This window comes from Saccostrea cucullata, unplaced genomic scaffold (genome assembly GCF_032062105.1).
Source record: "Saccostrea cucullata isolate Sc308-1 unplaced genomic scaffold, CSIRO_AGI_Scuc_v1 ctg1335, whole genome shotgun sequence".
Classification (NCBI taxonomy): domain Eukaryota; kingdom Metazoa; phylum Mollusca; class Bivalvia; order Ostreida; family Ostreidae; genus Saccostrea; species Saccostrea cuccullata.
The window spans coordinates 150,413-163,552 of record NW_026928438.1 but is presented as its reverse complement, the minus strand read 5'-3'; the positions used below and the strand labels follow the sequence as shown (position 1 = coordinate 163,552).

The 13,140-nt window shown below is 32.9% G+C and overlaps 2 protein-coding genes across 2 annotated transcripts; one reads left to right on the top strand and one right to left on the bottom strand.

The window, feature by feature from the left end:
• Positions 1-363: 363 nt before the first annotated feature.
• LOC134277567 (uncharacterized) lies at positions 364-2,506 on the top strand. Its single transcript, XM_062759893.1, has 3 exons — positions 364-552; positions 1,324-1,607; positions 2,347-2,506. Exons 1-3 carry the CDS (start codon positions 385-387, stop codon positions 2,489-2,491), a joined length of 597 nt encoding a protein of 198 aa, XP_062615877.1. The 5' UTR covers positions 364-384; the 3' UTR covers positions 2,492-2,506.
• Positions 2,507-4,165: 1,659 nt separating this feature from the next.
• On the bottom strand, positions 4,166-8,472 carry LOC134277566 (uncharacterized). Its single transcript, XM_062759892.1, has 2 exons — positions 7,967-8,472; positions 4,166-4,436 (listed from the first exon to the last, which is right to left on the bottom strand). The coding sequence occupies exons 1-2, from the start codon at positions 8,096-8,098 to the stop codon at positions 4,167-4,169; spliced, it is 402 nt and encodes a 133-aa protein (XP_062615876.1). The 5' UTR covers positions 8,099-8,472; the 3' UTR covers position 4,166.
• Between the last annotated feature and the right edge of the window lie 4,668 nt (positions 8,473-13,140).

Sequence of the window (13,140 nt, the reverse complement as noted above, 5' to 3'; positions counted from 1 at the left end):
ACATTCAGACAACATACAGATTGTCCACCAACAAAACCAATGTAGGCTATGTATCCGAATTTTTGCGATATACCGCGATACAATGAAACCCGCGATATAATCAGAATCGAGTATATATTACTTGTCTCGTTCGACTTGAATTTCACAGTGACAGAATAATGTTACAAACTGCGCTTGCCCCAACGGTCACACCCTAAAACATCAGTGTTTATACACTATTTGCAAGTTCAGAAATTGTACACTTCTTTCTTCCAAAAGCGATTCAGGCATGCCAGTATCTTTGTAAATAGAATTTAACTCACAATGACATGACGCCACAAAAACTATGACGTAATAATATATAAACTACCATTATGACGTAACAATAACATTAAATCAAGTGGAATGGCGTCGAATGGGTTGGAAAACAAAGAAAAGCTTAGAAAGACGCATGTTTGTTTTGGTAACGATCCTCGAGAGAGAATCTCCTCCTACTGCCGGGATTATGGTCCAGATAGCCGATTCTCCGTACCACTCCCCCCGATCATGAGGCATTCCGAAACAACAGTAGAGGTATAAACCAACAACAAACAGGCATATATCATAAATTATTTAGTTTCTCTTAAAGTTGTTTCCTCGTTTGTTTGTCTATATAAGATTTTTTTTACTTAAAAAACTATAATAATATGCAAATTATATGCCAGTACGTCGGTAATTACCAAAGATTCAAAACTGTTTATTGAAGAATCTGTTTCTTAATCAGGCACGTAGCAACACTTTTTCCCCAAACATTACCTTTACTATTGAAAATGTCCATTGAAGGGGTGGTGCCCCCCCCCCCCCACTTCCTACCACAGTATAGTAAATATGAAGGAAATGTAGTATTGTATGCAAAAAAGGTGTGGGCATTTTCATCTTTTTTTTTATTTTTGCTTGTCTACTTTTACAGGTAAGTAAAAAAATTTCTCTGGTCCCCCCCTACTTTCAAAAACGATGCTACATACCTGTTAATGAATTCTTAAATATATCAATAGACCAAATTTGTACCTCTTTTTCGATTTAAAAAATGGTGAATGTTGAAATGTATGTTTTTGAATTTACATATTTATCTTCTTTTAAAATTCTTTATCGTTTGTGTACACGTGTATGCATGTCTTGTTTTTTTTTTTTAATTTACATGACTGAAATGATTGAATTAAGATATATTAAAATGCAAGTTATAGATTATTCACAATAAATTATACATATGATTAAAAAAACTAAATATATATACGTTCAGTACTTAATACTTTTCTTTTTTTCATTCAAAAAATAAAATTTCTATTAAAATATGTTTATTTATAGGTTCTGCCCGTTACAGATTTCAGCACAGAAAGTAGATTCCTTACATCAAATAGTCAGCAATTTTCCATGTACAATAAGAACATCTCGGATACGATACGTCAGCGCTGTCTGTGGGATTTCAATATCAATAAGGCCTTAAACGGGGGGAGGGGCGTGATAAACTACCAGGAGAAACTCACACCACTGACCAGGTCAAGACTGGACTACAGACTGGTCCAATTTGAGACTGGCCCTAACAGCCAGAATATCATCCGAAAAATCAGAGAAAACTCTAGGCCAGTCAAGTAAGTATACACATATTGTATTTTATATTTATGACTTTCTTCCTTAATTTTTTTGTACTAGTACTTGTGTAGGGTATTAAAAAAATCATATATTTTTATAAGTTAAGAAAGTATACATTCTTTGTGGGAATAATAAAAAAAAAGAACAAACGTGAAGAAAAAAAGAACAAACAGCAAATTTTAATATAGCTGTTATACTAGATATGTGTATACCAATAAACATTTAGATCAATTTTTGTTTCAAATACATGCTTCTGCCTGATATAAAGTTTAAGACAGTAAACGATCGATCAAATATTTTTTAATGATAAAGTCATGGGCACCTGACGTTACTTATTCTTCTTTTAAAGAAAAAAAATATGACTCCCTGTGAATTAAAGCATTTTTAGGGGCCAAAAAAAAATTAAATAAAGAAGCATATTGGCCAAAATGCTCACCTGAGCTTATTTGGAGTAAATTGATACTCATACCTAATAATAATTATTAGATATGTGTATATTTTTTTATTAAAAGAAAAATAAGTAACGTCAGGTGCCTGTGGATAAAGTCTAAAAAAAAAAAAAAAATCCCGTTTTATGATAATCATAAAAAGGTGCGTGACTTTTATTACATATTTCGCTGAATTCAAAATTCAAAGTGAAAGTCACTGTAATCCGATTATTGAAATGCAGCTGGTAAATTATAAAATAAAACCCGATATAGGAGTTATTTCTCTTCTACTTTGATATTTTCATTTCAGACTGCATGACTTTGAATCTTCCAACGTTTCTGAGGCAATGCAAGCTTTTCAGTGGCCGTTAGCTCACCGACTTCCACCATGGATACAGCGACGAATCGTTGCCAAGTTATTTGATGATACTTTCTTTAATGTTAAAAATACATAATATAAAATTCGCCTTTCTTTGTTTGCAATAAAGATTGTTTTATACCTAATTTCCTATCATTAATATACCAGTCATTACGTGAAAGTGTAATTATTGGCTGGCATGTGTTATTTATGATGGAAAAAAGAAGGCTTTTAAGTTCATGGTTGTTTTATGATGAAACACGTGAAACATCAGTATGGTATTGGTTTAGTAAATTGGCAATCCATAAAGATTTCCTTTATGTTCATCAGAAAACTATATACCCCCGAATCACTATTACAGTTGGACATAAAAAGAATTTTCAACAATAATATTAATAACTATAAAGCTAGGTTTGTACATTTTCATATTAAATTCTCTGAAAAATATACTCAGAACTGGGTAAAAGTGTGGAGTAAAAAAGGAATTAAGAAATGTAATGAATACTGTGTGCTAAATCAAAAGGTTTTGTATAGTTTTTGCATGAGAATGTGCATTTTACACTAGCCCATAGCTTTACTGAGCATATTTTTAGGTGTATTTCGGATTAAGTCGATTATCAACAAAAGCAACAAAAAACCCTACCTTTATTTTTCTATAAGAAGGGACTAAAAATAAGCTTAAAATAATCAACTATTCTATAATTTTCAACTGAGAGAGAAATATGCTTTAATCATGGCGAAGTAAATTATGATATGATAGAACTTGTGTGAAGGCGCATTTCAATATTTTATCTAGCGATTATTGAAAGGTACAGAGTTTTATTTATATTTTTGCTTTTCATTTATTATTATTATTATTATTATTATTATTATTATTATTATTATTATTATTTAACGTAATTTTCTTTTCTTTTTTTTTGGGGGGGGGGGGTAAAAATTTCGTCAAAAAGGATTTGCCAAACTTATACAAGCTAAAAGTTGAAATGAAGGAAAAATTAATTTTTCTATTAAAGAGTATTAGAACCGATTGTTGCATGGTTTGATTTCTAAAAACAAGTGGAATATCATTCTTTAAGCTCACTAGAAGAGACTATCGTTTTATTACTGACAATTAAAGAATCTCTTTTCACTTTAAATATCTTTCAAAAATAGAAGTATTTTTTATAATAACATATAAAATAATGACCCCTTACACTTTACAAAAAATGATTTTTTTTTCTAAGTACCAACTGCAGGGTTAAAAAAAAAATAACGCGATTAAGGACAGATGATACAAACAAAAAATGGATGCCTGCATTGGTTGTTTAAAGTAATTTGCATGGTCGATAAATAACGACATTGTTTGACCATAATAATAATATATGAACTTTTTAAATGCCCCCCTTATCATGACAAGTAGGAGTAAGCAGTCGGCAGGGGATACTCTAGTGTACACTTCTCAAGGCACCTGATCCCACCTTTGAGGTTATAGAGATCAGTATTTGTTCTCCTTCTGATTTAGACTTTTTAACATGCATACTGTTCTTTAACATATTCTTCACATTTCATTACATAAAGCCACACTTTTCTATTAGTCTGATGAATCGTTCCTTTCTGCAAACGAACATGGAGTAAAACTTCATTCAAGCACGACTTCAGAAAGATAAAAGATGCGTCATCTTGTTAGACTGTACGAAAAATCAATTCAATACATATAGAGATATTCTGAATACGATGTGCTGATCAATTTTAATTTTGTCATGCTGTGATGCAAACTATAAAATCTACTCAACCTACATACCATCAAAACTGGAAGTGGCGCTGCTGAGCAGACTTCCGGCGGACGGATTAATCCTACAGTAATATGGCACGCTCTGTTGTCTAACCAATGGCATACTGCGTACCTGCGTGACGTCAGTCACGGGCACATCTACCCCACTATCAGGGCTAATGTCCGTGGATAATTTATTGTCTTTGGTAACTTTCTGGTAAAATGCTTGAATAACTTCGCTGATCTGTATCAGCTGTTTTAAAAGTTTCACGTCTTGCTGTCGAAGGGCAGCCTAAAATCATATTTATATAATTATGTAAATAAGTAAATTTTTATTGTAAATAAAATCATAAAATTGGACACAGATTTTAAGTTAATATTTTCTCATTTTTTCTGTATAACATCACGAAACATATATTTTAATAGCATTTCACACAAAAATTAATTAAAAATCTTATTTCGTTTAAAAGTTATTAAAACTTTAAATTTTTTGGCGGGTTTGATTGACACATTCTTGCACTTTCACAAATTTTAACTTTATTCTTAATCTTTAGGAAAAGTGGCAATTTTGATGTGTTTTAATGAGAAATATTAAAACTTAAATCTAGAAAAATAATTTTATTCAGAGTAGAAATGTTAGAAAGCAAAACACCTTCAAACTTCAAACATGTAAGAGATGCGTCAGAGTTTAGCAAATCAACACTCGTGTTATGTACACAGTTTTTGTAAAAGGGCTCAAGTTCTGTAGTTTATATTTACAAGGAATACACGACTGCACGAAAATATATTGTGTGTTTGTTTTGCTTTTGAAGTTTTTATACTAATTTATACAAAACGATACTTTTCCATGGATTAAGTTTTTAAATTAAATTTGTGAGAGTGCAACGATATGTCAATCAAACCCGCCGAAAAATTTGAAATTTCGATATCTTTTAAACGAAATAAGATTTTTAATTTTTTTATGTGAAATGCTATTATATATAAGTAATATTATGTACACCAGTACCTTTAAAGGTCAAAAAGTCAAAGTTGGTGGTACCCAAAGAAAAGTCTTAGCACAAGGAATACACCTGAGAAATAGCCCTAGTTTTAACTGTTCAAAAGATATTTACCAAGGTTGAAGCTTTTAATGGTGGATCAAAATCTAATGTCGAAAATTTTTTATTAACATGTACACCAGCTGAAAGGTCTTGTTACAATGAATAAGTACACCTGCGAAAAATAAAAGCCAAAGCCCAACTAACTCAAAGGTTATGGGCAAAGTTAAAATTTTTGCGAACAAACAAACAGACAGAGGACGGACAGACTGACGGACAGAGCAAAAACTATATATACCCTTAAATCTTCGAGTAAGGGGCATTAAAAAGCACTCATTCAGTTGTTGAAAATATAAAGGCAAAGAGCATATTCCTACTTTATTAAATACAATTCAAACAAACTATGCTTGATTAAGTATCTGAATGATTATTAATAACAAGAGAGCGGACTTAATTAAGTTCTCATTACGCATGTACTGGTAGTCTGTGCAACAATCGATCTGTTTTAAAATCAAGCAGACTAGTATGAGGCTTAAGGTAGTATTTATAAGCGACATCCTCCTCAGACTGAGAGTGAGAAAGCTCTACAGAAATAGAAAATACTGAGGATTTCAGGTCAAGATCTAGTAAATGAAAGGTGCCTACAGATTTATCAAACTTGAGAAATAAATTCCTTTATTGATACTTTACAACTTTAGCTTGGTCAAAAAAGGTGTTTCGGGGCATAATTTGTAGGTAAACAAGATGAAAATCTGTATTTTAAACTGTCATTTTCAATGAAAAATTAAGAAAACCAGTCATGAATATGGGAGTTTTTTTCATATTCGGCAAAGGAAATGTATCCAGATTGCCTACAGTCTCTCAGAAAACAGTAATTAGTATGTTCATGGCCTCTTCTTTAAATCAATATCAAATTTAATATAGGTATCCGGTTTACTTTTCATATGATTTCAAATTGAATGACATGAAAATACCCTATTTACTACATAATTCTGCTAAAGCCGTAAAGTACGGGAAAAAGAAATTTGAAATTGATTATGACGTCATAATGGACCTAGCACCAAAAAATTAGTCTCAAGTTATTTACTAGATCTTGACCTTAAGAACTTAAAATGATGCCTTTTTAATATACAACCCTAATTTTGATTCAAAGCTTAGACTGAGGCCACAAGAGGGCGTGGAATTGGGAAATTCTCAATTTTGCTGGAATATCGTCAATTTTGAGATATTTTTTCTCCGGGATACGTAGAGCACAAGCCTGCCTATCTGAGATGCATCTGATACTTGTATATTAAATAAATAAATTTGGTAGATAGGCAAGCTTGTGCTATACAGCCTGCTATATTTTCCGAAACAAAATATGTCATAACATCTATGAAAATTGCATGAAAAGGAGAAATTACAGAAATTGACATATTTCCTGATGTTCTTGTGACCTCTGTGTATTCTTTAACAAAGAACCAATACTCATTTGTGACATGTGATTTTCTATAGATAAACTGTATGTTCCATCCTAGACTAGTACTAAATACGGAAGCCCGTTGGTGCCACGTAGGAAAAATATTTTATCTGGCGGCAGCTACATAAAATTTGGCGGTTCTTAAACTAATATTTACATTTGCTGATATCTTTCCTTATATAACAATGCTAATAAAATTGAAATTCAATTTTCAATGACATGCAGTTGGTCACATGATCAGACTTTCTTGAGTATGAAAAGCAAACTGTACGAGCCATTTGGAAAGTTCCTATTGTGACGTCACATGACGTCGTAGATACGTTATTTTGCATTTCCAAAGCAAATTCTAAATAATGCCTATATTTCCTTAACACGACTAAAAACGTCAAATATAAATATAAGAAATAAAATATCATTTTTAGAGTTTCATTGGGTATGACATGAAGTCGGTACGTAATCAAATCTACTTAACGCCCTTCGTAGACAACAATTCGATGATTTGCTGCCAGAGAACACAAAATTTCTTTGTAGGTAAACCCCATATGAAAATACAAAGCAGCGACTGTGTCAACGTCCATCTTCTTAACCCAATAAAGATACATAACACTCACCTTTTGCAAAATAATTTATGTGGCGGCCGCCAGATATATATATTTATTCCGTAACTAAAAGACCCCTAAAACCAGGGACCAAAAAGGGTTCTTAGTTTATCTTGTCCTTTAGCGTTTAAAATTTTAGCACCTCCTTTAAACGTGTATATTGTGTGTTTCCAGAAAATATTTCTTTTAAAAAGAAAAAAATGCTCCTATTATATCATTATAATGGTTCTAAATTATAATAAAATTTAAACACTATATATATCGTCTTGTTTTGTAATGTCCAGTCGGTGCTGAAGTCCTCAGAGTGGAATTCTGATTGGTACATTTCACAGACACTTGACATTACTTATTTTTCTTTTAATAAAAAAAGAATATACCCACACCTAATGTATGGGTATATTTTTTATTAAAAGAAAAATAAGTAACGTCAGGTACCTGTGGTACATTTTAATTTTCTTCGATCGGGGTTATTACCCTTAACAAGCAAAATATTCGAAACTGCCATATCCATTGCTACAGATATTATTTTTGTGTGATACTTTACAGTTGTCAATACGCAAATAACAACAAACAAAAATAAAATCACCACTTAAAACATATATGTTTTATAATTTATAGAGAAAACGAGGGAGACAATTGATTTTCAATTTTAAAATCTTGGTCTCAGAAACATTTATATTTTTAAATCCAATGGAAAATGTAACGAAGTTTAGAAGAGACACCTTACCAGTTCCGATTTGAGTTTACGTAGATTACTGTTCACCCTGTCGACAATACACAGATAGTCCTGAGCCACACAGCTGATTGTCCGATCACCTGGCACACAGCTGATCGAAGCTTCCGGTCCAGTATCCTCCATAATCACCGTAAGTCCAAAGGATGTCAGATCTCGCTTCTATTAGAACCCTCTGGTTCGTCTACTGTGTTAAACACGCATCCTGATGTTCCTGTATGTCAGAGAGTTCCTGAAATCAATACGTGAGTCCATGCCTGAGCAACCATCGATTTTTCAGTCGTGTTTTAGAAAGTCAAAAAGAAAGCTTGTCAGGTAATGAGTTTTGACACGTGAGTTCTTTTGATGATGAACACAATTAGTTCGCGACGCCACTCGCTTTTGAATTATTAAAAAAATCCAGCTTTTAACAACCGAGATGAGGCTAGGATAAAGGAGGAAAACACAAATTAAGTGATCGTATCTGTTGCTGCATGTATCCTCACATCGTTTTATTACAAAAGATTCTGCAGTGAATTATGGTAATATGAACATCTGACAATTATTTTCCCCACGAATATTCGCAATACTGTTCTCTGTCAAAAAAAGGAAACTTTCAGTGACTGGAAATTTGGACGCAAACCAGATTACGACTTTTGATCAGTAACATTTTATAAGACAAGTTGTTTTTAAGACGACCTACAACATCGCTCCATTTAATATGTTATAATTACAAAACAACATGCACTAAAAATACTCATGCAACACACATGTTTTTCATTTTTGGGGGAGTTGTGGAATTTAGTTGCATTAATACAGCATCATCTTTTTGTTGGCCGACATGTAAGTTGAAGGGGGAAAATATCGCCGTAATGAAAACTAGAATTAATACGTACATGTTTGGCCATTGTATACTCAGATTTTACCATTAAAAATGTGACAAATGTCAACAGTAAAATATTTTACATCGATTTTTTAAGTGCTGTACATAAACACGGATTGTTGAGGCGGGGGAGGGGGGGGGGGGGTCAACAATTTGATATGTCAACTAGTCTATGATTTGGCAAAGAAAAATTTCATATATTTTAGTTTTAAAGTTTTACAATATATCTTTATGTGGAGCTCTTCTACTAACCAATATAGTCTAAAAATAGATACAACCATCCAGCCCTCTTAAAATGAAAAAGGAATTTTAACAGAAAATATAATTTTATATTCTGTTCTTTGATACACAATTTACTGTATTTCCCGCGCGTTTATTTAAAAAGCAGTGATATGTTATAAATATATGCAATCACCTTCTTTTAACACAAACGGTCTCTGAAGTTGTTATATGTATAGACCTTTGATAAAATATGCATATTTGTTACAACAACATATCGATTGTATTAAATTGACAATTTTCTTTTAAAACTGTAGAACCTGTTTCGGAAAATATCTTTCGTCCTCATTTTTGTTTTTCTCGGAAATATTTGATATGAATTCTGATCGAGACTTCTCAGGAACTCGATAAAGTTGACAGTCCATGTAAAAGTATATCAATTAATTGCTGCTAAATTTGCATGTTGAATATTGAGAAATTTAATGAATTCCGTTAAACCGTACATGATTTAACAAGAGGCCCACGGGCCTTATAGGTCACCTGAGTATTGTGCAACAACTTTCAAACAATTAAATTTGGTTCGTGTTTTAAACCAGAGGCCATGAAATTCGCAATTCACAATTTTGAAAGAGGTACCATTGCTTATAATAATTATAGACTTAGCATGCTTACTCTATTTACTTAATACCCAGAGGTAGATCAGAGTAACATTAAGAGAAAATGCACTTCCACTTTATAACCAGTTGTGCACATCATCCCAAAGGAACCACTGATCCTGGGCCCACATATTTCAAATTTTTGCAAATTTTATCATAAAATGGTTGATTAACACCAAAGAGCAGATTTCAAAGCATTAATTTATTTTCAGACTTTGTACACCCCCCCCCTTTCCCCCCCACCCAGGGACGGGGCGGGGGGGGGGGGGCATAAAAAATAACCATTATGCTAGGTGCACCTTTCTTCATCATGAATATATATATATTTGAATCATTGACATAAAACCCAGGAGCAAAGGAAAGATTTTCAAAGAATTAATGTATTTTCACTATGTAATCAATAGAGCCCCGCCCTAACTTTGGAAGAGGCACTCTTGCTCATCATAACTATGTACTTAGTTAGTTTATATAATACCCAGAAGTAGAGAAGAAGATTTTCAAAGAAAATGCATTTTCACTATATAACCAATAGAGCCCTGCCCTAACACCAGAACCCCTGACCCTGGGGTCATAAAATTCACAATTTTGGAAGAGGCACTCTTGCTCATCATAACTATGTGCTTAGTTAGTTTATTTAATACCAAGAAGTAGAGAAGAAGATTTTCAAAGAATAAATGCATTTTCACTATATAACCAATAGAGCCCCGCCCTAATACCAGAACCCCTGACCCTGGGGTCATAAAATTCACAATTTTGGAAGAGGCACTCTTGCTCATCATAACTATGTGCTTAGTTAGTTTATTTAATACCAAGAAGTAGAGAAGAAGATTTTCAAAGAATAAATGCATTTTCACTATATAACCAATAGAGCCCCGCCCTAATACCAGAACCCCTGACCCTGGGGTCATAAAATTCAAAATTTTGGAAGAGGCACTCTTGCTCATCATAACTATGTGCTTGGTTAGTTTATTTAATACCAAGGAGCAGAGAAGAAGATTTTCAAAGAAATCATGCATTTTCACTATATAATCTATATAGCCCCGCCCTAGCACTAGAACCCCTGACCCTGGGGCCATGAATTTCACAATTTAAGTAGAGGACTCAATGCTCATTACATTCATGCCAACAGTTTGCCTGCTTGATGTCCAGGAGTAAAGAAGAAGATTTTTAAAGATTGCAATAATTTTAGTGGTTTTGGCCCCACCCCTCAGGCCCCAGGGGGGCGGGGACCATAAAATTCACAACTTTTGTTCTCCTTCCCCCATAGATGCTGTATACCAAATTTGGTTGAAATTGGTTCAGTGGTTTCAGAGAAGAAGCTGAAAATGTTCAAATGTTAACACACGACGCACGACACACGACACACGACGACGGACGAAAACGGATAGCAATAGGTCACCTGAGTTTACTCAGGTGACCTAAAAACTCGAAATCGAGGGTTGTCCCGTAAAATCGTGTACAAAGCGTTTTTCTCGAAAAATAATGGACGTAATAAGCTGAAATTTTCAGTGAATGTTTATCTATCATATTTAAGTTGATTATAATGTTTTGGAAAAAATATACACAAACATATAGATTTTATAATGCTTGAATGTGCACAGGGTAAGGCCCTACGGCACACGGTCAAAAAACGAAGGTTTTATAAGAGAATACAGGAGTATTGGTTTGAAACAAAAGATTTAAATATATAAGATTAGGGTAAAAATTATCCTTATTCAATTCCACAATTTATTTTGTTGTCTTCTTAAAATTTTCAATGCATTTGGTCAATTTTTGACAGTTTCCTGAACATTTGAAATTGGAAAATGGTTAACACAACACACGAAAAATGGTGACGTTTGGTAACGTTACGGCGCACCGGAGATCAGTTCGCTATGATTTAGATGGTGTAATTGGAAGAAAAAATCCCCCCCAAATATGCCAAATCTTTAGTATATAAATGATATGGGAGTTTTCTGAGTAAAGTCTTTCTTGATCGAGTCCCGAGGTAGTACAAGACATGCAGACAAACTACAATTGTAATAGCTAAAGACGCTGTCAATATTGACCAGGTCAATATAAGATTGTCTATTAGTTGAATGATGTTGGAATATTGTCCGTATCTTACTAATAAATCATCAGAAGATCGTACATTTGTGCCAGATTGATTCCTCAATTGTTTATGGAGACTTAAGTATGTGCTTCAATGAAATTTCGAAATTTAAGTGGGGCTTATTCAACTTTTGTTTTAGTGCAAAAATGAAACTTGAGGTACCTGACGCTGTTTTAGGCACTTTGACGTTATCATCCATGCGCCATAAGGCGATACAATACATAATATTAAATCTCTTTATTTATGCATATATCTATTTGAAATTTGCCCTATTTATTCAGAAAATATGTACTAAGAAGTAGTGAAAATTTCAGAAAGCAGTGATGATTATTATTCATGCGAGACAACTTGTCCACGATTTTACGGGACAACCCTCGTACATATAAACACTGAATTAATCATTTTATAAAAAAAAAAAAAAAACGTCTTTGAAATCAATTTAATTTATATTAGTTTACTTGGTTTTTAAAACTATGATGTCGATATTAAGATAATCTAATCTACATGTACCTACATAATGTAGAACATTACATAAATTGTGGCTTTAATTCTTTTTCATTTAACATAAGTTTTATCTTTCAAGATACATTTAACAAACTTTTATACTTTGTCCTGAGACTGTCCTAAAAAGTTTGTCAAACTTAGTTCAGATATAACCAAACCAGAAACAAAATCAAGTTTACTCACATTTGCCTTGTTGCGCACGTAAACGAGTATATTATAATAATCACGAAATTACTGAAGCACGTTCCATTCTTATTTACTATTAATTATAAACCCCCATCCCTGTTCAGACCTGACCCTATAGCTAGCATACCACACCCCGGTAGCCTCTGGACAAAACACAACCGACAATTTCAATATTGACACGACACTTATGGACAGGGCTAAAGTCAACAAACTTGAAGATCGAAGTCAACAAAACGTTTATTACGCATTCAGATATAGGCATTGTAAATACGTGATCAAATATTAAAACTTTGTCTGCAATTATTTGTATGAATAATGCTAAGTAACACGTCATATATTTGAAGTTTCTGTTTCATTCAGTGCAGCGGTCGGTGTTAGTTTATATTATATTTTATCAATTTAGAAAGCATTTTTCTCTAACAAAAAAGAAATGAAGCACTGAAACTTAAGAAACTGTCATCAAGAATTAGATCAAAACATAATTAATCATTCCCCGTACTTTATGGCTGTAATAGAATCACATGCATGTAGAAAATGAAGCATTTTCCTGGGATTCAATTAGAGATCGTGTGAAAAGTAACATCGATACCCATATTCAATTTAATGTCAATTTAAAAGTGAGGGGACTATTAAAAAGATTGAGCCTGCT

Coding starts and splice junctions, on each gene's coding strand:
- LOC134277566 (XM_062759892.1), bottom strand. CDS start 8,098: ATGGAGGATACTGGACCGGAAGCTTCGATCAGCTGTGTGCCAGGTGAT. Junction 4,437..7,966: donor GTAAACTCAAATCGGAACTG/GTAAGGTGTCTC, acceptor ATATGATTTTAG/GCTGCCCTTCGACAGCAAGA.
- LOC134277567 (XM_062759893.1), top strand. CDS start 385: ATGGCGTCGAATGGGTTGGAAAACAAAGAAAAGCTTAGAAAGACGCAT. Junction 553..1,323: donor ATTCCGAAACAACAGTAGAG/GTATAAACCAAC, acceptor GTTTATTTATAG/GTTCTGCCCGTTACAGATTT. Junction 1,608..2,346: donor GAAAACTCTAGGCCAGTCAA/GTAAGTATACAC, acceptor TTTTCATTTCAG/ACTGCATGACTTTGAATCTT.